The sequence below is a fragment of the Thunnus albacares genome, chromosome 17, assembly GCF_914725855.1.
Source record: "Thunnus albacares chromosome 17, fThuAlb1.1, whole genome shotgun sequence".
NCBI classification, from domain to species: Eukaryota; Metazoa; Chordata; class Actinopteri; order Scombriformes; family Scombridae; genus Thunnus; species Thunnus albacares.
The window spans coordinates 29,544,195-29,569,000 of record NC_058122.1 but is presented as its reverse complement, the minus strand read 5'-3'; the positions used below and the strand labels follow the sequence as shown (position 1 = coordinate 29,569,000).

Here is a 24,806-nt window from a genome sequence, read left to right as displayed (position 1 = left end):
ATTATCATAGATTCATAGAACAGTACAACATTAAAATGCTTCTTCCATGTACACATCAATTAATCACTTTCAATATTCAATTCACGTATACTGTAAATATACATGTATGTAAATATGACACTTTAAATTGGGCCATTTTACTTTTGATACTTTAAGTACATTTTGCTGCTAATACAGAACTTTTACTTGTAATGGAGTATTTTTACATCGTTGTAATGGTACTTTTACTGCACTAAAGGATCTGAGTACTTCCTCCACCACTTGATATACAGTCTGTAAGACACTCACACAGTTACAGGATTAAGTTGCTTCAAATAAAGACTGAAACACAAGTTCCCGACACGGCCGCTAATAAACGTTAAAAACATCGAGGCGGCTGAAATCACATGAATTATAACATTTATATCCAAATATTTCAGCAACTATTGGATGTATTGTTGTGAAACTTGGTTCACACGTTCATGTTCTCCAGAGGATGAATCCGTCTGACTCCTCTAGCGCCACCATGAGGTTGATTTTTGTTGTTTTGTAGATTTTAATGAAATTTACAGCAAATATTCGAGATCCTGGGAGAACTTGGATGTAGACTCGTATTCTGCTTTAAATAATTCTCTTAGTAAGTTTTTATTATGTATTTATTCTTTTATTCTTATTTATTTCCATTAGTCATAGTTTTTGTATTTTTGATTTATTATGTATTTTATTTTCAAAATTTAAAAATAACATTTATTACTTATGTTTAAATTTCAATCTTAAGTTTGATTTTTAAACATTTACATTTGTATTGAAAAAATAATTGTATTACTTTTGAATTTCATATACTATCACCATTTTATTAATCTTTTTTATTTTTGTTTTATATGATTTTTCCCATTTGCATTATAATGTTTGTCATTTGTGCTAAAAAAAAAAAATATTTAAACCATTATTCAGTTATCAAAATAGTTGTTTATTGTTGCATGTTATCATCCTCTCACCTCATTTCTCTCCAGAAATAAGTAGAAGATATTATAAAGATATTAAGTTATTAAGCAGATAACTTTTACATAAACTGATTAATCTATGAAGTGTTTTAGCTCTAGTATAGTAGTGGATCATTTATGTTTCTCTACATTCTAATAACTTGTGATCTGTATTTTTAGTCAGGCAGGAATTAAATTCTCTTGAAGCTCCAAAAACATCTGCTGCTGCTGCTAATTTACATATTAGCTGGTATTGATACTCCATGTATAAGCTTGTTTTTCCACTGACACTGAATGCAGCTCACACACAGGTGAGGTGGCCCCGCCCCTCTTTTCCACCTGTTTACACCTGTTGAGACAGGTGGTTATCAGCCTGACAGGGACACAAACACATGAAGAGAGGAAGCAGGTAGAGCACACCTGTCCAACATTCACCTGATGCTGGTTTGTTATTTTTGGCTTCATTCAGACTTAAATCTGTATGTGTGTCGGAGTTCACCTGTTTTCAGGTGGAATGTAGTTTGACCAGGTGTTGTTTTGGATTAACGAGTGTCCCTGTTAACTGGTGACGATCAGCCGAGTGTGTCGAGTCATGACGGCAGCTGTCGGTGTCTCGTAAAGGCCTTAATTTAACTTTAATTAAATGTTCAGGTAGATTCGTCTGAAAACTCTGTAAATGAAAAGGAAAGTTTTCACCTTTCTTAAAGTTACTTTTGATTCACATTTCAAGATTCACTTTTCTCCTCAGCAGTTTCAGTTTTTCATGTCTGTGTGGAAAGAAGTACTGAGATACTTTACTGCAGTAAAAGTACCAATACAGCAATATACAAATACTCCATTACAAGTAAAAGTCCTGCATGAAGAATCCTACTACAGTAAAAGTAGTAGAAAGAAGCTAACGGCGGCGTTCACCTGTGCTCTGGTCGGCAGTATGATGATGGCGGAGGCGGCGACCTCAGATCTGTTCTCAGAGCAGGAGCTCACCTGCTCCATCTGTCTGGACCTGTTCAGTGAACCTGTCTCAACCCCCTGCGGACACAACTTCTGCCAGGTAACATTCACACTCCACAACACCTGAGGCCCGGTTCACACAGAGCCGGGTCCATGATGAAGGTCTGTCCTGAAGGCTTCAGACCGACACTCATCAGTTCAGGCAGAACTGTAGTTACTGAAATACCAGGATTACATTTCTAATCCAGTGTTTTCTACCTGACCATGTGGAGAAGCTTTGAACCAGCAAACAGGCCGTCATGAAACTAAAACTGTCTGTTTCTGTCTGTCATTAACTTTTACAAGAAGTTTCCTGGAAAATAAATATATAATCTGGTGCTAATTTCAGTGGAAACAGAGACAGTTATTTGAGTTTATAAGCAGTTGCTGATTCAAGTTTCCTTGAAAGAAATTCTTAATTTAAATAAAACATAGTTGAACTTCTAACTATGAAAACATTTTAAAAATTTTGATCAAGTACTCTAGTAGTAGTAGTAGTACTTTAGTATTTCTAAAATCTTATCTACGACACCAGTTGTTAATATGAGAGTGACAGAATTGACGTTAGCATTGAGAAAATAATGTTAGCATTTAAAAAAGTAAGGTTAGCATTAAGAAAAGTAATTTTATCATTAAAAAGTAACTTTACCATAAAAAAGTTACATTAACATTTTAAAAAGTCATGTTAGCATTAAGAAAAGTTACATTAGCATTGAGAAAAGTAATTTTAGCATTAAAAAGTAACGTTAGCATTAAAAAGTTACATTAGCATTAAAAAAGTTATGTTAGGATTTTTTTTAAAGTTATACTAGCATTAAAAGAGTAATGTTAGCATTAAAAAAATGTTAAAAAAAAAACAATCACAGTAGGAAGAGTTTGAACTTCTGTCACTGGACGTTGTTAATATGTTAATATCAGATTATCTGAACGTTACAGATTTAGTCAAATGCGTCTTAAGATGCATCACGATTTATTCTGTTTCCACCTGAATGTTCAGCAGCTTTAAAATGAAATAGTTTAGACTGTGATGCAAGAGGGTAAAACATGTTTATTTTTAAGATAAATCAGCTGACATCATTGTATGAACCTTCTTCTTCTTCTCTTGTTTCGTTCCAGGCGTGTATCGGAGGTTACTGGGCGTCCAGCCCGGTCTGCACCTGTCCACTGTGTAAGCGTCAGTTTGATGAGCGACCTCGGCTCAGCGTCAACAGAGTCTTCTCCCTCATCGCAGACAAATACAAAGTAGCCCGTTATGGCGCTGCCGGGTTACCGGTGCCGGTCGGGAATGGGATGCCGACGGGCGCCATGGTGACGGACAAGGAGGGAAGCAGCACCAACCCGTTCCTGACGGGGGCAGCGTCAGGTGAGGAGGTGGTGTGGTGTGACGTGTGTACAGGTGTCAAACAGCCGGCCATCAGCTCCTGTCTCACCTGCACTGCCTCATACTGCGCCGAGCATGTGCGGCCGCATCACAGCACGCCATTCTACGCCAAACACCCTCTGATGGACCCTCAGGAGGCCCTCAGGGGCCGCACCTGCGCCATACACCACCGCCTGCTGGAGGTGAGGGGAATCACATGATTCTTCTTCTTCTTCTTCTTCTTATTATTATTATCACATTATTATTGTTTGTGATGATCGATGAATCAATATTGTTCAGTTCATTTTAAAGAGGAAACAAATCTTTATGGTTAAAGTGATATAAAAATATAATTCCAGTCACTCATAAGGATGATTAAAAAAAACAAACAAACAAACATATATAAATATAGGATAATAAATCATAAAAATACACCAACAGGTATCAGCTGACTCGCCCTCCTCAACTGAACCAGACAAGAAAATAACTGAAACACTTTTGGGAGTAATGAAAGTGATATTAATAAACAGCCGCTGTTACTGATGGTTAAAATATCATCTGGAACGATGCGTTTATCTAAATATTCTATTACTGTAGAGATTAAAAATCTCTTTTTCAAGGGAGACGTGGCCTAGACGGGCAGCAGCATGAATAAAAACACAAAAAGCAAAGTGAACTCACCAGGTAAATTAAAAACATTGACATCTTAAGGAATCTGCCTCTAATTCTTTCATTTTGGATTTAAAGGCATTTAACGAGTTAAGTCATTGAGTTTCAAGTCATTCTGTAACGTATTCCATACTGAGGGTGCAGAATACACAAATGCCCTTTTTCCAATTTCCGTACAGGCATTTGGGACTGAAAGCATAAAGAAGTCCTGCAAACATAAAGAGAACTGTCCGGCACTTCTGTGCGTGATAAAAACACACATAGGTATTACAGGAGTAGACCAGGGATTTGCCTTATATATAAAGGTGTATTATTGTAAGAGCCTACGGGTGGCCAGATCAGGCCATCCTACCCCTGAGTATAACTCACAGTGGTGAGTCAAAGCTTTACAATTGGTAATGAACCTCAAGGAAGCATGGTGAGCTGTGTCAACCATATGAAGACACTGAGCTGGGGTACGCATATATAAAGTCCAACACAAGTAAAAAAAAAAAAAAAAAAAAGGAAGCAACAATTCGCTTTTTTACATTAAAAGAAATACACAACTTATTTTGAAATTTAAAAAATCCAGTTTTAGCCTCAGCTTCTTCGCCAGTTACTGCACATGTGGTATTTATAAGAGTTGAAAACCTCTATTTCACTTCCCTCAAGAGTGACCACTCATATTTTGTGGCCTATTCCTACAGCTGGTAAACAACATAAGTTTGGTCTTATCTGCATCAAGGAGTTTCAGCTGAAGTAGGACATTTTGGACAACAATAAAAACATTTTGCAAGTATTCAGTGGCCTGTATAAGAGTTGATGCACAGTAGTATATAACAGTGTCATCAGCATACAAATTAAAATTAGCAACTGACATGTTTTGACCCGGATTTTTAAAATTCTGTCCAGAGTTCAGCAGTGCTTTGAACTGAATGCTAATGTTAGCATTGAGCTAACGTTAATGTAATATTTAGTGTTTCAGCATGTTTACACAGAAACATTAGCATGTTAATGTGGTAACATGAATATTTAATATACAGTTTATTGTGTATAATGTTTGTTAATTTGATGTCATGTTATTTTAGAACACTAACGTTAGCATGTTAGCATTCTATAAAATTAGAGCAGAAACAATCAATTAATCAACCAATCGATCCACAGACAGAATTAATCTACTATTTTTGATAACTGATTAATCATTTAACTCACTTATTTGAGCAGAAATGTCAGACTTTTGCTGCTTTTCTCTGTTTTATATCATCATAAACTGAATATCTTTTAGGTTTTGGACTGTTGGTTGGACAAAAGTCAACATTTGAAAAAGCCACTTTGAGTTCTGGCAAAATGTAACAGGCAGTTTTCACTATTGTTTGACACTGTAATGACAAATAAATTAATTGAGAAAATAATGTGAAGGCTGCTAATGGTACCTGCCCAGCCCATGGATCTAGAACCACATGTGGACACAGGAAAAGCACCGGGCTTTGACATTGCTACAGGGACCAAAATTCTCCCAAAGACTAACAACTGTGAAAGAGACATCTTCAAATCAGCGGATAATTTTTTTTGACTGTCACAACCCGCTTGAAATGACTCATTTCACCATCATAATTTGATCCATTTGGTCTGATTACATTTAGACAGTCTAGAAAAGCTGCACGATTGAATCGTTTTATTCCCATTCAAGTTAGCCAGAGGGCTAAAGCGGAAGTAACCGACTCGGCTGGTGAAAGTCACTAGTTCGCTTGCTCTATGGGCCCCACAGATGGAGACGCAATGCAGAAGAAGTTGAACTTTTTTGGCTTTTTTGGTTGAACGGGGCCCCACCTCCGACACTGTTAACAGTTCTCTTTCTACATTCATGTCGCTAACAGGAGCTAACTGGCTAAATCTAGAAGCTAGCATTTGTTGCGCTTGCTAGCTTGAAATACAACTTGATATTAAAATAAAGTGTAATTATGATAGAAAATATATCTATAAATGAAATAAAAATGATATCTGGTTTGAGTTGAGTTTGAATAATTTCTTTCAATAGTTTCAGAAATTATTGGTTAATTTAAATTTTACACAGTTTATTATTTGTTTTATAATGTCTTTTTTCATTTATTTAATATTGAACACTTCCATAGAAATGTCTGCAGTCAGACAAATATCAGTTTTGTTGGCATTCAGATGACACCAATCACACTTTAACATGCTGATGACCTGCTGATGTGTTTACCTGCCCAGGTGTACTGTCGAACATGTCAGTGCTGTATCTGCGCCATCTGTGTCCTGGAGGAACATCGAACTCACAAGACCGTGTCCGTCCAGACCGAGAGACAAGGGAAACAGGTAGAGGACAGAAATATCTTCTGCATCAACACATCCTGAAGTGTTTCCTCCTCGTATACAAACAATCCAGAAACCTTTGTCTATGTCTCACCCCGTAGTTCTAGCCAACCAGAGCCTCACTATAGCGGAAGATTTTAAACACCTCACATCTGAAGAGCATATTCAAAGACTACTGAAAAAGTTGAATAAGAAACTACATGTTGACAGTCAGATCAGGTCTCTAATACATATCTTCATGCCGTACTGTCTTCCAGTTTGGTCTCTCACGACGTCAGAACTTATTGAACCAATAGCTCGACTCTACAATAGAGCTCATAAACTTCCTCCTCGGACACATCATTGTGTAGTGTTTTCATAATCTGAATCATTAAATATTCATAATTAGACAGTACTTAGCAGTATGAATTTGTACTATCAACTATATTATCACCTTCTTTACTTTGTTCTATTTAGCTAAGACTTAATTCCATAAGACTTAAGAATAACCAGAGCTGTTATAAACATGAACTGAAACCCAGACCTGCATTTAATAATAACTTAGCTTTATAACAATAGCTTTAACCTTTAAGATCATTTTTCTCTAAATACACTAAAATCTGAAATAAAATCCCATCACATTAGAAATTCTCACTCCTTTTTTACAAATTAAACATTTACACAGATATTTCCTCCCTCTGATCTAAAATTGTGACCACTAACGTTTCAATAACCTTATTCTTCCCTTTGAATTATGTATCTGTCATTTAAAATTTGTTTACCTTTGTTATTTTTTTGTCTGTATGTTGTATTCTTGTATTGATTAAAAAAATTGAATTAAATTAATTAAAAAATGAAATGAACAAACTAGACTCTGTCTCACCTGTGTGTTCAGAAACAGGTAGCGAGGACGGAGCAGGAGATCCTGAACCGCATCAAGGAGAAAGAGATTCATGTGACGGAGCTAAAGAGGAAACTGCAGGGAGTCAAGGTCGGACATCTTGTTCTTTTTGAAAACATTAGTGAAGAGAGTGAACCTCCCAGACAATCTTCTGTCCATACACCTGGAGCTAGAGTGCCTTGCTCATGGGCAAAGTAACAGCTGACAGTCAGAGGTGGAAGAAGTATTCAGATCCTTTACTGCGGTAAAAGTACCAATACAGCAACGTAAAAAAACTGCATTACAAGTAAAAGTCCTGCATGAAAAATCTTACCACAATAAAAGTACATAAGTATTATGAGCTTGATGTAGTTAAAGTATTGCAGTAAAAGTACATAAGTATTATGAGCTTGATGCAGTTAAAGTATTGCAGTAAAAGTACATAAGTATTATGAGCTTGATGTAGTTAATGTATTGCAGTAAAAGTACATAAGTATTATGAGCTTGATGTAGTTAAAGTATTGCAGTAAAAGTACATAAGTATTATGAGCTTGATGTAGTTAAAGTATTGCAGTAAAAGTAGTGGTTTGGTCCCTCTGACTGATATATTATTATATATGACATCATTAGATTATTAATAGTGAAGCATCAGTGTTAGAGCAGCATGTTACTGTTGTAGCTGCTGGAGGTGGAGCTAGTTTACACTACTTTATATACAGTTAGCTAGTTTAGTCCAGTGGTTCCCAACCTAGGGGTCGGGCCCCTCCAAAGGGTCAGCAGATAAATCTGAGGGGTGGTGAGATGATTAATGGGAGAGGAAAGAAGAAAAAACAAAGTTCTGATACACAAATCTGTTTTCAGTTTTTGGACTTTTTCTCTAATCTTTGATTTTTGCTGAAATATTGGATCATTTGAACATTTATTGAAATGAAAGCATGTGAGAAGTTTAGAGGGAAAAATCACTATTTGGTGGAGCTGTTAACAACTCATAGACATGTGAAATGTGACCCCGACTACACACTGCTTTTTGTAAGACGTCAAGACAACAAGATACAGTGATTTGTTGTTTTACAAGACAAGCAGACTAATAACAGGAAAATCCCAGAATAACATGAAAAAGTTCTTGATATAATTTGAAAAGTTTCTCGTTATTACAGGGAACTTTTTTTAGTTAATGAGATAATTATCATAATTCATTATTATAATAATATATATGATTTGTCTTTATCCCTGTGTGGTACATAGCTGTAATTGTACAATCTTGTATGAATTAAAGTAATATTTTAGTAAAAATGGCGTCATTTGTGTCAGAACTACGCAGATGGGGAACGAGGCGAGGTCGAACACCTGCTGGACGAGCTGTCGAGCTCGCTGGACAGGATCCGCTCTCAGGTGGTGGGTGGGATCGAGAACCAGCTGGACGCCGTGATGTCGAAGGGGGAGGGGCTGGTGAGCCGTCTGGAGGTGGAGTTAAGCCAGCTGATGGACAGGAGGGCCACGCTGGAGGTCCAGGCCATCAGTCAGGATCACATTGGCTTCCTGCAGGTGAGCGGAACATCTGTCAAACACACAGGAAGTGATGTCACCGTGCTGGGCGGAGTTAAATACATCAACACAAAGTATGAGACACTAAAATACGTTTGTCTCAGACTGTTTCCACAACATCTTTAGCAGGGAAGTCAATGAGAAACCTCCAATCAGAAAGCTTCCGAGGTCTTTTTTGGAGGGTAAAGTTGTGTGTCGTCAGCATATAAATTATATGAGATAGAAAGATGAGAATCTATCTATCTATCTATCTATCTATCTATCTATCTATCTATCTATCTATCTATCTCTAGTAAATAAAAGTAGAGTTTGATCAAGATCAGTTCACTTTTGTATTTTGGTTCAATTCTGGATCAATTCAGCATCTGTGGTAATTGTTGTGGTGAGTTTTGTTCCTGATTTCTCTCTTATTTTATGGCTCTGCTGAGACTCATGGGTAATGTAGTCCACAGTCCAAACTGAGGGAACAAACATGATTTTTTCCCCTTTGTCTTGTGTCCTCTCTCCTCTGCAGAGTTTCGAGGAGGCCACAGCTCCTCTGGCTGAAGATCAGCAGGACGAGGTGGATGAGGACTCGAGTTTCTCGCTCCACTTCCAGCTGGGGGACGTGAAGAGCGCTCTGACCGAGGTGAAGGAGAAGATGGACGACATCAGGATGGGAGAGGTCCGCTCCAGAGGCTCCAGAAGCTCCAGAGGATCCTGTGAGTTACACTCTGACAATGTTTAAGACTGATTTCCGTGATAAATACGGGTCATGAGGTTTTGGACCCCCTGATGAGCCCCCCTCTGTTCCCTGTTCTAGTCTCGTCCGGCGAGGTGATGCTGGCTGCTGAGAGCATGCTCAGTCTGAGAGCAAGCAACGCCAATTTGAGGAAGAGCCATTGGTCTCTGAGAGGTGAGAGATGCCCAACATGATCGAATTACATGTTTAAAGAGTTTAATTCAGTGTTGCTGCAGCATTGATGTGGTTTCCTGTCCCCCTTTTCAGATCTGAAGAAGCACAAACCGGTCTCAGGTATGTTTGTGTCTTTTAAACTGTAAGCAGTGCTGGAAAGTAACTAAGTACATTTACTGTAGTACTGTACTTAAGTACAATTGTGAGGTAAAAAAGGATGAAAGTCAAGATATCGTTATTTTTATTCCACACATTCTTCTTCGTCAAAATATGACACCTGCATTACCCACAATGCATTGCAAATTAATGGATATTTGGTGTTATTTTTGACATTTAAAAAAGTATTTTTTGGCCTGGCAGCCCACCAGGCCTGTACTATTATAGAGGAAACACCGACTCCACTACATTTATTTGACAGCTTTAGTTACTTTTCAGATGAAGATTTGACACAATGGATAATATAACAAGCTTTTAAAATACAACACATTGTTAAAGATGAAACCAGTGGTTTCCAACCTTTTTGTCTTTTGACGTCTTACAAAAAGCAGTGTGTAGTCGGGGTCACATTTCACATGTCTATGAGTTGTTAACAGCTCCACCAAATAGTGATTTTTCCCTCTAAACTTCTCACATGCTTTCATTTCAATAAATGTTCAAATGATCCAATATTTCAGCAAAAATCAAAGATTAGAGAAAAAGTCCAAAAACTGAAAACAGATTTGTGTATCAGAACTTTGTTTTTTCTTCTTTCCTCTCCCATTAATCATCTCACCACCCCTCAGATTTATCTGCTGACCCTTTGGAGGGGCCCGACCCCTAGGTTGGGAACCACTGGACTAAACTAGCTAACTGTATATAAAGTAGTGTAAACTAGCTCCACCTCCAGCAGCTACAACAGTAACATGCTGCTCTAACACTGATGCTTCACTATTAATAATCTAATGATGTCATATATAATAATATATCAGTCAGAGGGACCAAACCACTACTTTTACTGCAATACTTTAACTACATCAAGCTCATAATACTTATGTACTTTTACTGCAATACTTTAACTACATCAAGCTCATAATACTTATGTACTTTTACTGCAATACTTTAACTACATCAAGCTCATAATACTTATGTACTTTTACTGCAGTAGGATTTTTCATGCAGGACTTTTACTCGTAATGGAGTATTTTTACATTGCTGCTTTGGTACTTGGTTACTGCAGTAACGGATCTCAGTACTTCTTCCACCACTGACTGTAAATGCTCTGATTCATGGCGTCATTATGATGTTTGTCACAGTAAAATCTGTTTGTTTTGTTTCAGGACACAAGAAAGCTCGAGTCTACATGGGTGAATAACACACACTACAATATTTTTTATTTATTATCTTTTTATTCTAATTAAAGCTGCAAGCAGCGTTGAATGGACCCTCACGCCTACGCACACGTCGGGCCGTGGCGCAATCAAAGGGCTTCTGTGACGGGCCCATTCACTTGAATTTCAATTAGTAAACAAAACTCTTGATGAGTTTGTGTGTAAAACAAATTAATTTCCTAATTTTCATCAAGTCTATTTTTGGAAAAAATGGAGTGAGGGTGACAGTTTAGTGATAAAGTGCTGCAGAAAAATAAAATCAAAACTAAAATTTGTAGCTCTGTACTGCAGTTTTTCCTTTATTAGGACCCGAGCACCTAGTGGTTCACTCACACTCTCCATTCAAATATATGAGTATCAGTTACTCATTGTCTCTACACACCTGACAGTACACATGTCAATCACACTTTGACCAGGTCATGTGGTTTAAAAGTCTTTACTTTTCTAAAAATAGACTTGATGAAAATTAGGAAATTAATTTGTTTTACACACAAACTCATCAAGAGTTTTCAATTTACTAATTGAAATTCAAGTGAATGGGCCCAAAACTTGCATAAGTTTGATGACACAGGTGTGAGCGAGGCAGACATGTCTCACCCTGCAGGAAACTCTCATCCTCACACCGTTGAGATTTAATATAATAAGTGGACAAAGGAAGTGATGTTTATCTCTTTCCTGCACTGTCTGAAAACAGCCGGGTCTGAAAACATCTACATGCCTGTAACAGAAGCCCTTCGACTGCGCCGCAGCCCGACGTGTGCGGTGGCGCGAGGGCCCGTTCAACGCTGCTTGCATCTTTAATTATTATTATTATTATTATTATTAGTACAACTAAGTAAACTAAAGATTTTCTTTGGAAGCTCACTTCTGCCACAAAAAAGATAAAAAGATTCAATAAAAAAGTTTGTCCATATATTTACTTCCTAAGTCATTATGAAATCATAATTTTGATGTATTATGTAAAAAGTTTGACTCAGTTTCTCATAATTTAGAACTAAAATATATTTTTGAATTTAAATAATTTATATACCTTTAAAAGTTATAAGCAAAAAGTCTTAACTGTGAATTTAAATGTTGTGATAATATTACAAAAAAAATCACATAAGAAATGAACTGTGGTTTTAGCTGAATGCTAATGTTAGCAGGCGCCTTTCCTGTGGCTCCACTCTCAGGACAAACGTTATACTTTTACCCCATCAGCAGTTTATCGTTCTTGAGTGTGATGATCATTTCAGACTCAGGGGGGCGTTAGAGTGACAACATTTATCTTTGTATGTCCTTTTTGTTTCCAGAGGATGTGACACTGAACCCAGTGACGGCGTATCCGTTCCTGATCCTCTCTGAGGACAGGAAGCAGGTGAAGCGAGGAGAGAAGCTGCAGTTCTACAGAAACAGTCAGCATCGATTCGACGTTTGGTCCTGCGTCATCGCCAAAGAGGGATTCAGCTCAGGACGCCACTACTGGGAGGTCAGACGCCACACAGCTGAACCAGACTTCAGTGTAACATATACATTTTTTTGCTTGACATCAGCGGCTCTGTTTCCGTCCACCTGTACAGGTGTGTGTCGGGGAGAATAAAGACTGGAAGCTGGGTGTGGTCCGGGAGTCGGCTCAGAAGAAAGGTCTGTTCGACATGAGTCCCTCTAACGGATACTACGCCATCTGGTGGAGCGGCAGCCAGCTGCGAGCGCTCACCTCTCCACCGCTCACCAAGGTCCACTCACACTTACTTTATTATTAGTAACTTTATCACCGGGTTCCCCTTTAGTTCACTTCTTTATCAGCTTTTTAAAATTTAGATAATATGACACTATGGATTCTTGATGCAGCTCACTTCTGCCAGGAGAAAAACAAAAAGATAAAAAGTATGATTAAAGAAATAAAAATACTTCAAAACTACATTATTATAAATTTTTACTTCCTAAGTCATTATCAGATAGTTATTTTGATGTTTTATTTACAAATGTTGACTTAATAAGTAAACATTTTGATTTCGACAATTTTGAGGTAAAATGTTGTCATTTTGAATTGAAAGTTAATTATTTATATACTTTTAAAAGTTTTAAGTATATATTTAAATACTTTTTTCATAATTTTAAATAAAAACTTAATTGAATTAAAAAGTCATGATTTTGATGTAAAAAATTATGTTTTATTTTGTATCTTTTATAATTCTGAACTAAAACGAAATGATTGACGTCTAAAGTGAAGTTTTGACCCGTGTGAAGGATTTAGTGGCATCTAGTGGTGAGGTTGCAGATTGCAACCAACTGAATTAATCAAAATCTTATTTTTGAATTAAAAGGTCATGATTTTGACATAAAAATGATGCTTTACTTACAACATCTTTACACTTTTGAATAAATGGGGGAAAAAATTCTGATTTCATAGGTAATTCATAGGTAATTTCTGACTTCTCTTATTTTTGACCTAAAAATTGAAATTATGAGTTGTTGTGTCTAATATTTCTTAAAATTTAAGCTATAATTTTGACCTAAGAAGTAAAAAATTTGACACAACAGTCATACTTTAGAATTAAAAAGTAATAATTATTACAATAATAATTATATTATTATAATTATATATTATAATTATAATTATTATTGTAATTATTATAATTATAATTATAATTACAATTATAATTATATTATTAATAAGTAAAATGTAATTTCATAATTTCTAATTAAATAATAATTTTGATGCAAAATTATATGTATGATGTGGTATCTTACAGTATTTTAAATGAAAAGGAAATCATTGTGTCTCAAAGTTATCTCATTTTTAAATTATAAATATATAAATCATAATTATAAATTGAAATCATATTTTTAATCTAAATTAATAATTATTACTTTGTCTGATATTTCAAAAATAACAGTCATGAAAAAAAGTTGTAATTTTGACATACAATTTATATGTATGACTTTATATCTTATAATTTTGAATTAAAAGGAAAAAATAATTTCTAAAGTAAATTTAAAAAGTATATTCATATGATTCATTCATTCATAACTCAGACTTTAATTTTTTTCCTTTTCCAGGCAGACATGATCTTTCATAATTAATAAAATATAACGGAACCTGTTTTTATTGGACTGTTTTCCTCAAACATCACTGATGTAAACAAACCTTAAACAGCATCAGAAAACCTTGCTGCACCTCTTTACGTCTCGTTTTAACTACGTTTCTCTGTGTGTCGTCCGTACAGGTGAAACATCCCCCGAAGCTGCGTCAGGTGGGCGTGTTCCTGGACATGGACGAGGGTCAGGTGTCGTTTTATAATGTGAAGTCGGGCTCAGAGATCTACAGCTTCACCGGATCCTCTGAGTTCACCGAGAGGATGTTCCCCCTGTTGGGCACCGGGGACAAAGAGGTGCCGCTGGTCCTCATGACCTCACAGCATCACCTGGCCTGAGGGGCGGGGCAAAGACTGAGGGGCTCACCTGAGGGAAGAGGGGGAGCACTGGGACATGTTAGAGGACGTTAATGATCTGTGTTGACGTGATGTTCACACATTTAACACAAGTGGAAACATACAGCAGCCACCGTGATGAAAAAATATGTCCTCAGTTTGTTGATATACAAAAATCAATTAACAAAATGATTTTCGTGTTAAAACAAGATATTTTTCATGTCATGTCAACACATCCTGTCATAACGAATGATGTCTTCTTTTAGTGAGATTTGTGGATTTTTTTGTTACAAAGGTTTTGTGACATAAAATAAATTGATATGGTGTTATAACATGAAAAGTTTCTTGTCAAAACATTTGTAAATATGATAATGAAAAATATATAACATGAAAAATATCAAGTTGTAACATGAGAAGCATTTGTTAAAAAAAGAATATTTTTCTGTTATAACAAGAAATTTTTAATGATTGAAACCTTTATTCAAAAAAAGTGAGAAAAGTAAAAGTTTCATGTATTACATAATAAATCACAAAACTGCCACCAAAAGTTAAAAAACAACAAAAAGGAGCAGATGAAAACAAGAATAAAGATATTAATTAAAACAAAAACATACTTTTTTATTCTGTCGTTATAGAAGCGATACACTGCAGGTTTGTTCTGGTAAATGTTAGCATTAGCATTAGCATGTTCACACTAAACTACAGACCAGATGTACACCTGTCTCTGGACTCTGTGATGTCACTCACAGGTTCATAAGATGGATGTTTTGAAGTCTGAACTTTGTTTTGTTTTGTTTTTTTGAGATTTTTTGGAGGCAGCAACCAACGTGGCTGAATGTTACCAACCTGTCAATCAAGCAAATGTGCCTCTAAATACATCTCTTCACCAACACTGAACTTATGTAAATAAAAATGTACTGACTTTGTTTACATTTGTAGAGAGAAGTTGGCTTTGGTATGGAAGCCCATTACTGCTATGAAAAAAAGATGAAATGTTGGAATGATGAAAAAAAAAAGATAATAGTTTAAGTCAAAACATGAATTTACTAAGTCAAAAATGATATATTACTTCAAAGTTAAGGTCTCAAGTAAAAATCATGGGAGACTCCATTTAGATTAGTCATATTTATGACATTAAGTATAATAATCACATAGTATGATGTACTTTTGATGGTTTTGTCTTAATATATCAATTCATCTCAAAGCCCAAATTATGGCTGTCTATGTCAAAATTATGAGACAACTCAAATTTGAGATATTAAATGAAATGTATGACATGAGTCAATATTTTGAGATAGTATCTCATAAAATAAAGCCAAAATAAGTCAAAATCATGACATATTAAGAAAAACAATGAGGTGGTATAATGTACGGTCTTATTGTTTTGACTTTCTGTACAAAATTTATCTTAAAGCCCAAATTCTCACTTTTTAAGTCCAAATTTTGAGATAGTAAAACAAAATCATGACATCATAATTAAAAATGTGCACTTCCTAAGTTACAAATACAAAGTCAAACATTTGATTTAAATTTATGAGTTAGTTTGTAAAATTTGTAGTTAAAATGTTGATTTGCTGTCTCGTAACTATGGTTTATAAAAGTTATTTTCTTCTTCTTCTGGCACAAATAGGCGTCCATACAAAGATGAAGATATTTGATGGTTAAAACAAAAGAGAGACTCGGCTGCACATCTGAAGTTGAATTGTAGGATAATAAATATTGAACATTAAGTCCAGCTGATTGTCAGCTTCATCTTTCTGCTCGTTCTGGATCCAGATGTTGTTTTACTGTCCGCCTGTTGTTGCTGCAGCAGTTTGTGACTCGACTTTAATTATTATCTTTTATTATTTAATGACTGACTCCTAATTTTTGACCTGTTTTTTTATAATGGTCAACTTTTCATTAATTGCAAGTTGAATATTTGTTAATTGATGTTCAGCTTTTTGTGATTAGATATGGACGTTTATTAATTGATGGTTGAATTGTTATTTGAAGAGTTTTAATCATTAGATGTGATGATTTATTGCTGCAGTCTGACTCAGAAAAAGACAGTAAACTGAATATTCTGGGTTTTGGACTGTTTGTCGCACAAAACCAGCAAACTGAAGACTTCCTGGTCTTTAGAAAGTTGTGATTTTATAGACAAAATGTTTAATCAATCAGCAGATCAATCGATAATGACATAGATCATTAGCTGCAGCCTTGGTTTTGTTAAAGGACTAACTCGGTTTAGATTAAACAAAGAAGATATTGAGGTTTTTTTTTATTGATCAGCTAAATGAACTCTCCTCCTTTCAGAAAGTGAACAAGTATATTTCCTATAATGTGAAACTATTCCTTTAAGAGTTTAGATATTTTACATAAAGATCTGCAGCATGAGAAGAAAATATAAGATGAAAATAACAATAACTAAGATAACTAATAACTAATCCTGTTGAGTTTAAATAAAGTCTGAAAAGACGCAGTGACTCTGTGAGTTCAGGTTCTGTGTTTCTTCACTGTCTGTAAGTCATGTGACTTCTTGTAAAGCTGCAGTTCTGCAGTTTCTTCATCTCCAACTGCAACTTAATGTTTAACTTTCATTGAGGCTTGTAAATGGATCCTGTGAAAGAGAAAATGTGTCAAAGATTAGATGATAATGTTGGTGAGTAACACCATAGTTATAAACATACATCTGATATTATCTAGTCTACTGATAATATGAATCATAATGATGAATGTTCATTTATTAACAAATAAAGATAAAACCATGAACAGGGACAAACGCTGCTCTTCATTTTATATCACGCAGACATCAAACCATCAAACCATCAACCTTTAGTGGGGTGATGTCATCTTCCATCAGTCCTCGACCGCTGAGCCTCTACCATCATAACACCGTGATTTAACCTCTTCAGTCCATCGTTGGGGTGGATTAAATGACTCTACTGGCTTTTTACTCACAAAGCTTTTATTGCACTTTCAGCAACACAACAACTGTAGTTAGTTGTCGTCAAGTCCGCCTGGTTCACTGTCTCTCTTCTGCTACTCACACACACACACACACATAAACACACACACACACACACACACACACACACACACACACACACACACACACACACACATAAACACACACACACACACACACACATAAACACACACATGCACACGGAGCACTCAGACTGAAACGGGGAGAAACCATAAATAACTGTATCTACAGTGTGTACTACGGGGTGATTTCCACAAGACACTTTTTGGGAACACTTTCTCTTTTGACATCATGTGACTCTGAAGCAGCCAATAAGAGAGGAGAGGAGTGGACAGCAGCAGACTTAATTCCTCTGAACAGGAAGAAAGTGAACACATCATGGTCAGAGAGGAGTATCTGCTCTACAAATTTAACTTCAGGTAAGATTCACTCATTTAGTTCAGCAGCACAACTGAGAGGATTTCTACCAGCTTCTTGTTAAAAAATGTATTTTTTTAAAATGATGAATCATAAACTAACAATCACCACCATTGTATTGGGTGAAATTTCAGAGAGAGAAATATGCCACAGAAGACAACATTTTAACTGTTATTTGATTTATTTATTTGTAATTTGGTGACGAGACCTTTGAATTAATTTGTGGGGAAAGATGTTCACCTCTGTGAAGCTGTGTGACGACCACACCCCAAATATATAAACTACATGTGCTTTCTATATTAATGCTGTGTAGTACTACTACACTTCAGCTAGGGGTAAAGTATTTGCATTTTCACTACAAAGAGCAATAAACTGTACTGCTAAACTGTATTATTGATGCAAGTAGATTAAAAAAATACGCAGATTAAAAATAACTAAAAATAAATACGCCTGTGATACAAAACCCAGGGCTAAACCCTCGTTAAGATTGTTGCTGTGAGAACGACTCAGATGAGCTCGTTAACATTTTTACCAACTCAGATCTTCTCTTGTCTGTATTTCGCTGGTTGCACAGTCAGATGACTCAGTTTAGAGAGACTCCGGTGGCTTTGATGGACTCAACTTCACTACTGAAGGAGATGGGCTCCGGCCTAATTTAACTTCTGTGTTTATGGGACATATTGATAAAATCCTGGACAGAACTTTAACATAGTTCTACACTTTTACTGTCTTTATCTGCTCACAAGTTTACAGCAGCACTACAGTCTTATCAGCAGTGTTCTATACATACAGGAACACGCCCAAAAATACAGTCTTATCTGGTTTTAGCTGCGCCTATATGCTCTCCTTCACTCTCAGTGTGATCCGTCCAGGAGCTGACAGCATAATGAGCTGCAGTCTTAGTAAATCAGACACTGAATGCAGCCACAAGCTCACAGACAACCTCTGCTCCCATCTTCACAACGCCTTTCTCAGTACATCTGTGTTATACTTGTGTTGAGGAGAGAGACAGACAAAGACTACATGCATGATGGAGCCCTGGCTGGCGTCGGTAGGGGATAAGGTTCAGGTTATGTTGGAAACAACCAGTCCTCTGAATGAACCTCCAGATCTGTGGCTTGATCATGTGACTCCAGAACGACACATACAGGCAACCCCTGACAATTTCCATTATTTTCATTTATAAATCATTGAGTGTTTGGATCAGCAATTTCATTTTGATCAATCAAATAACTGATGGACACAGCATTATTTCAGTAGTGAAATGAGGTTTATTGGATTAACAGAAAATCTGCAATATGCATCAAAACAAAATTAGACAGGTGCATAAATTTGGGCACTCCAACAGAAAAATCACATCAATATTTAGTCGAGCCTCCTTTTGCAAAAATAACGGCCTGTAGATGCTTCCTATAGCCTCTGATGAGTGTCTGGATTCTGGATGAAGGTATTTTGGACCATTCCTCCTTACAAAACATCTCCAGTTCACTGAGGTTTGATGGTTGCTGAGCATGGACGGCGCGCTTCTAATCATCCCACAGATTTCCAATGATATTCAGGTCTGGGGACTGGGATGGCCATCCCAGAACATTGTACTGGTTCCTCTGCATGAATGTCTACTGTGGAATCCATGCGACCCTCAACTTTAACAAGATTCCCAGTACCGGCACTGGCCACACAGCCCCACAGCATGATTGAACCTCCACCAAATTTTACTGTGGGTAGCAAGTGTTTTTCTTGGAATGCTGTGTTCTTTCGCCGCCATGCATAACGCTCCGTGTTATGACCAAATAAGTCAATCTTTGTTTTCAGGTCATTTGAGAGTTGTTTTGAGGCCTCATGTTGCCACTCTTCAGAGGAGAGTCAAAGAGAAGAACAACTTGCAATTGGCCACCTTAAACACATTTTCTCATGATTTGATGCACCTGGCTATGAAGTTCAAGGTTTAATGATCTCACCAAACCAATTTTGTGATCCACTTAATCAGTTCTAAGTAGTTACAGATGTTCAAATCAACACAATGACAAAGGTGCCCAATTTTTTGCACAGCCTATTTTTCACATCTGATTTGATTTCATACAACTTAATATTGCTACACTAAAAATCTTTGTCTGGTAAATACCCCAGTACTCAGCTTTTATTAGAAAATGAATGGCATGACAATGTGATCATTATTATGCAGCCTCAGAGGGGTGCCGAAACTTTTTCATACCACTGTAGCAGCGTTTTCTAATCTGGTGTCTCTATCAGCAGGACGACATCATCTGTCTGTGTTTTATAAACTGTCACACATCACTCTAAAACAATAATGATGTTTTGTCGGTGGTCAATGTTTTACTTCCTTAAAGTTAGGCCACCTTCGTCTGTTGTTTTTCAGGCCTTGTGACCTTTGTGCATCATCATGTCAGCTGAGGATCAGCTGTACGAGCTCATCATTTCCTGGTTGGATCAGCGAGAAGATTTTAGTCGTCACCTGAGAGAATTAGCAAATGATCTTGAGTCTGTTAATGAGAAATGCAACGCTGGCCGTATGGTGGGAAACAGTGTTACAGTACTGGGTGGGATAACGATGATAGGAGCAGGTGTTGCCACCTTTTTAAGTGCAGGAGCAGCAGCTCCCCTCCTCGGACTTGCAGGAGCGTACACGGCAGTCGGGTCAACTGTGACTTTAACATCAAAACTAATTGAGTGGTGGTTAGAAAGAGGCACACTGGAAAAAGCAAAGAAGGTTTCTGAGGACAATAAAAAGCTTGGAGAGAAAATCCAAAGACGCATCAAAGAGCAGATAGAAGAAATCAGGAACAGCTCAGATATATGTGCGACAGATAATGATGTCATAGAGTGCATCCTTCGGGCCATTGCAAAACGAAATGGAATACCATGGATGGAGGTTATAGGGGTAGCAAAAAATTTGGCGCCTTACATCCAAAACCTGATGATAAGCATAGGTGTGATACAGGCGAGTCAGGGCGGCTTCAACCTGGAAACCTTCATCAGGGATCAGGCTGCAGGGTTCGCCAGACAGACAACTATAGATGCCCTGATAGTAGCTGGGAAAGGAGCAGTACGGGTAAGTTACCAAATACAACGCCAACGGAAGCTTTTTGGTGTTGTCTGATCATTGATAATTGATCATTTTGTAAGAATATAAATTGTTACCCTGTTGAAACTGGATCAGAGGAACCAGCTTCACATCTTGATATTGGGCTGAAGAATACACCACCTCAACACCTCAGATGACTTTTAGCATTAAGTCAAACTGTAAATGATTTTTTAGAAAAGTCTTGTTATTTTTTCCAGGTTGGGGGAGGAATCTTCACTGTGGCACTGACACTCCCGAATACCATCGACAACTACAAGAGGGCCATTGAAAAAAACAACGTAACTGGACCGAGTGAAGAACTGAAGAAAGCAGCTGATGTGCTGAAGACGTCGACTCAAAATTTCAGAGAAGCACTGAATGAAATTGAGTAAGTCTTTCTCCCCTCTGACATGTTGAACATAAAATGCACAGATTGTTATGAACATGACTTGAAGGACACATATTCTTACACCACTAGAGCAGCTTTGCATGATTCATAGTTTAAAAAAAACTCCTTATTTATCTTCTACTGGCCCTTTACTGCCTGTTTCAGACAGAGGCTGAACTGAGGGGCTGCATAAAGGACCAGTACAAGATAAATAAAGAGTCTTTTTTTAACTATAAATCATGCAAAGCTGCTCTGGTGGAGTCAAAATAAGAATTTAGAGCTGGAAATGAGCATAATAGGTCGTCTTTAACATCCAACCACAGAACAGGATATAAAGTACAGTAAATCACTAAAAACAGAATATGCCCCCTTTAAGGGGTTCATAATGTGTACACACTAATATTCATAGTACAGTATATTGTTTTTTGCAGTTAATATACAAGAAATCAATATACTAGGGATGCAAATTTTAAGCAATGTCTTTTATTGATATTCATCCACATTAATGTTTAAAGATCCAATCCAGACATGTTTTTTCTCCCTCATTAAAAATTCCAGAATCTAGAAATATGTAAATATATTTAATTTCTACAGTTTTCCTGCTGGACACCAGATGTTTCCTTCACTGTAAAGTTTATTCTCAGTGTTTGTGCACTGGAGGCTTCAAGTTAACACGTCCAACTTGTTTAAGTTGAATATTGGGCCAGAATTGGCTTCCAAACTTTTGTGATGTCACAAATCCTGCTCATAGGTCCACCCCTTAACAAGGCATTTTCAATTGGCTCAGAGAAACTTTTTCCACTTTCAGCAGATGAATATGAAAACAAACATCATTCTGCACAGAGAAGCTCAAACCTTCAACTGAAGGAACAAGAAGCAAAACACATTTTTGAGTGGAGGGGGACTTTAACATCCTGCATCATAACAGATATAAATAACTAAAAACAAACAGCTGCTTATTTCCTCATCTTGCAAACAGACAACAACACGATCATCACATTAACAGCTTCAGGAATGACATGTGAGGTTCCACAGGGTTCTATTGTTGGTCCTTTATATTTTTAATTTGTATACTAACAGTAACACACAGGTCCCCTAAAAAAAACACCATTATAGGTTGACAACACCTTCAGTTGAGTTTATGTGACTAAATCTACCTTTTTGGCCACTTTTGGAGGAAATCAACAAGCTGTAAACACATCTGACATATTCCTTTATAAAGTATCTGTGGCTAACATGTTAGCAACCAGCTGCCGGCAGACAGAGCAACATGATCATCAACATGTTTCCTTTGTCTGTTACACTCACTAGATTCACTGAATCACTGAATCCTAAAGACTCATTTCTCTTAATTTGTTTGATTCTTGCAGGAGGAAGATGAGAGAGATGCGGCGCTCAAGAGGCTGGTTTTAATCCTCATAAACGGGTCCCAATATATTTTCTTTTTTGTAACACTGCCTTTGTTTTCAACAACTCATAATGTGGAAGACTTGAAATATCAACAGAAAAGACATGAAAAAAGAGAAAAGTAAAGGGAAAAAACATGTTAAATAGGAAAACAGAGGTAGATTTGGTATTATATACATGTATGCCCATATATATGTGAAAGTATAGCTACACTTCATTTACGTACACATATATTTACTCAGCGGTGATACATTTCCTCAAGTACTGTACTTAAGTACAATATTGAACTTTATATTTAAATTTTCTGTTTGTTTGGTGGCTGCTGTACTTACTTTTCAGATTAAAATTTGACATTAAATAAGAAAAACTTTTAAATTTCACTGAATTATTTAAGATTAAACCAGCAGTTCCCAAACGTCACATAACTCAGTGTGTCATCATGTCTCTCTAGTTTCTCTAAACTTTGTTTCAAATAAATAAACCCAAAGAAGTAAAACTCCAATATTTCACAGAAACGTAAATATGAGAGAAACGTTTTGGAAAACTAATCCAAATTTTTGTGTCAGAACTTTTTCTTCTTTCCTTCACAAATAATCATCTCACATTGGTTCAGATTTATCTGGTGACTCTTATAAAGTCCCGAAGATCAAATAACAACAATAAATTGCTGCTTATGCACCAATTCATCATTAATAATGTACTTTATTAAATGTATTTAATATAGTCACAGCCTGATTTTCTGCAAAACTACTTTTACTTTAAACACTGAAAGTTAATTTTCCTGTTTATACTTATATACTTTTACATAAACAGGACTTTTACTTGTAATGGAGTAATTTTATATTGTGATATTTCTACTCTTACTGAAGTAAGGGATCTGAGTACTTCATACTGTATTTACTGTTATTCTACCGACAGAAAAACAGGAAATTACAGCGCGGCACAGACAAAGAACCTTTTTCTACATACATAAGACAAGTTTATTTGTACAGCACATTCCAACAACAAGGAGATTCAAAGTGCTTTACATAAAAAATGTTGTAGTGTTTAGTACTTGTATCTGTAGTATTAGTAATAAATGTTTATGTAACTAAAGTGGACTTGTTTGTGTTTTCTTGTGCATCTCAGTCACTTAACCTTAAAAGACCTTATACCCTTGCAAAATTATAATTAAGATTAATAACAATCATAATTCTAATAGATCTCTCTTGTGTGTCCAACAAGGAGGATTATTTCCCTGTTATTATACCTACTCTAATATGAGTTATGTCACTGCATGAATAATTTCATGTTGGAGTTGTTGCACAATAATAATTCCTCCATAAAATCATAAAGATATTTGAGTGCACAAATTCCTACACTTGTGAGTTCCTACACTCGCCAAACTGTAAAAAGCATAGACATTAAAGGAGGTTGTCAGCGTTTCCAGTTAAACCAGCAGTCAGGTGTCTGTAATCATTCCTCATGTTCATACTGGATATTAAAAGATCCTTCAAATGTGCTTTCAATGGAAGTGATGGAGGATAAAATCCACAGTGTGTCCACACAGTCATTTAAAGTCTGTGTGAAGCTTCTATTCAGCTTCAGCAGTCTGAGTTAGTCATATCAAGTGGATATCTGACACATTTACAGTCTTTTTAGCATCAAATTCCCTCTTTGTGTTTCCTCGGACAGTGTTTCCCTGTTGAGCTGCAGGTGGAAGTATAGTAACAAAAAGAGGAACTTTGGCACTAAAAAGACTGTAACGTTGAAAGATATCTACTTGATTTGACTCATTTGGACGCTGAAGCTTCATATTAGCTTCAGATAAACTTTAAATACATTTTTGCACAGAAGGAGGACTGTGGATTTTGTCCTCCATCACTTCCATTGTAAGGTCATTATGAAGGGATCCTCTAGTGGTCAGTATGAACAGGAGGAATGATTACAGCAAGAAACACAGGTTTAATGTTCATTTGATGACTGACTGGTTTCAGACACACTTGAAAAATTGTGAACACGTCCTTTAATGTACCTGTTTAATTAGATTTATATTGGTTATATATTAATCTAACAACACTTTATAATTAAAATGGTCTTTATGCCTTTTACAGGTCTAAATAAAAACTTTTAGCTTACATTTGTTTTATTTTTATGCCGTTTTAATTTTGAAAGTTCTATTTAGTTTT

General features: G+C 36.3%; 2 protein-coding genes across 4 annotated transcripts; both read left to right on the top strand.

Annotated features, from left to right (window-relative positions):
* The first annotated feature begins 1,307 nt into the window (after nt 1-1,307).
* LOC122967262 (E3 ubiquitin-protein ligase TRIM39) lies at nt 1,308-16,841 on the top strand. Of its 3 annotated transcripts, none has more exons than XM_044331804.1 (13): nt 1,308-1,371; nt 1,893-2,013; nt 3,069-3,515; nt 6,193-6,297; nt 7,169-7,264; nt 8,465-8,698; nt 9,213-9,399; nt 9,501-9,593; nt 9,687-9,713; nt 10,910-10,936; nt 12,253-12,428; nt 12,520-12,675; nt 14,170-16,841. In XM_044331804.1, the coding sequence occupies exons 1-13, from the start codon at nt 1,355-1,357 to the stop codon at nt 14,374-14,376; spliced, it is 1,893 nt and encodes a 630-aa protein (XP_044187739.1). In that variant the 5' UTR covers nt 1,308-1,354; the 3' UTR covers nt 14,377-16,841. The 3 variants fall into 3 exon arrangements, with proteins under 3 accessions (XP_044187739.1, XP_044187740.1, XP_044187738.1); XM_044331805.1 differs by having other exon boundaries at nt 1,320-1,406; XM_044331803.1 differs by lacking the exon at nt 1,308-1,371 and having other exon boundaries at nt 1,437-2,013.
* An 845-nt stretch (nt 16,842-17,686) lies between these two features.
* LOC122967334 lies at nt 17,687-23,390 on the top strand. The gene is made up of 4 exons (XM_044331925.1): nt 17,687-17,763; nt 20,139-20,831; nt 21,062-21,231; nt 22,602-23,390. The coding sequence occupies exons 2-4, from the start codon at nt 20,163-20,165 to the stop codon at nt 22,642-22,644; spliced, it is 882 nt and encodes a 293-aa protein (XP_044187860.1). The 5' UTR covers nt 17,687-17,763; nt 20,139-20,162; the 3' UTR covers nt 22,645-23,390.
* Nucleotides 23,391-24,806: the final 1,416 nt, after the last annotated feature.

Coding starts and splice junctions, on each gene's coding strand:
- LOC122967334 (XM_044331925.1), top strand. CDS start 20,163: ATGTCAGCTGAGGATCAGCTGTACGAGCTCATCATTTCCTGGTTGGAT. Junction 20,832..21,061: donor CTGGGAAAGGAGCAGTACGG/GTAAGTTACCAA, acceptor TATTTTTTCCAG/GTTGGGGGAGGAATCTTCAC. Junction 21,232..22,601: donor GAAGCACTGAATGAAATTGA/GTAAGTCTTTCT, acceptor TGATTCTTGCAG/GAGGAAGATGAGAGAGATGC.
- LOC122967262 (XM_044331803.1), top strand. CDS start 1,639: ATGAAAAGGAAAGTTTTCACCTTTCTTAAAGTTACTTTTGATTCACAT. Junction 3,516..6,192: donor TACACCACCGCCTGCTGGAG/GTGAGGGGAATC, acceptor TTACCTGCCCAG/GTGTACTGTCGAACATGTCA. Junction 12,429..12,519: donor CAGGACGCCACTACTGGGAG/GTCAGACGCCAC, acceptor CCACCTGTACAG/GTGTGTGTCGGGGAGAATAA.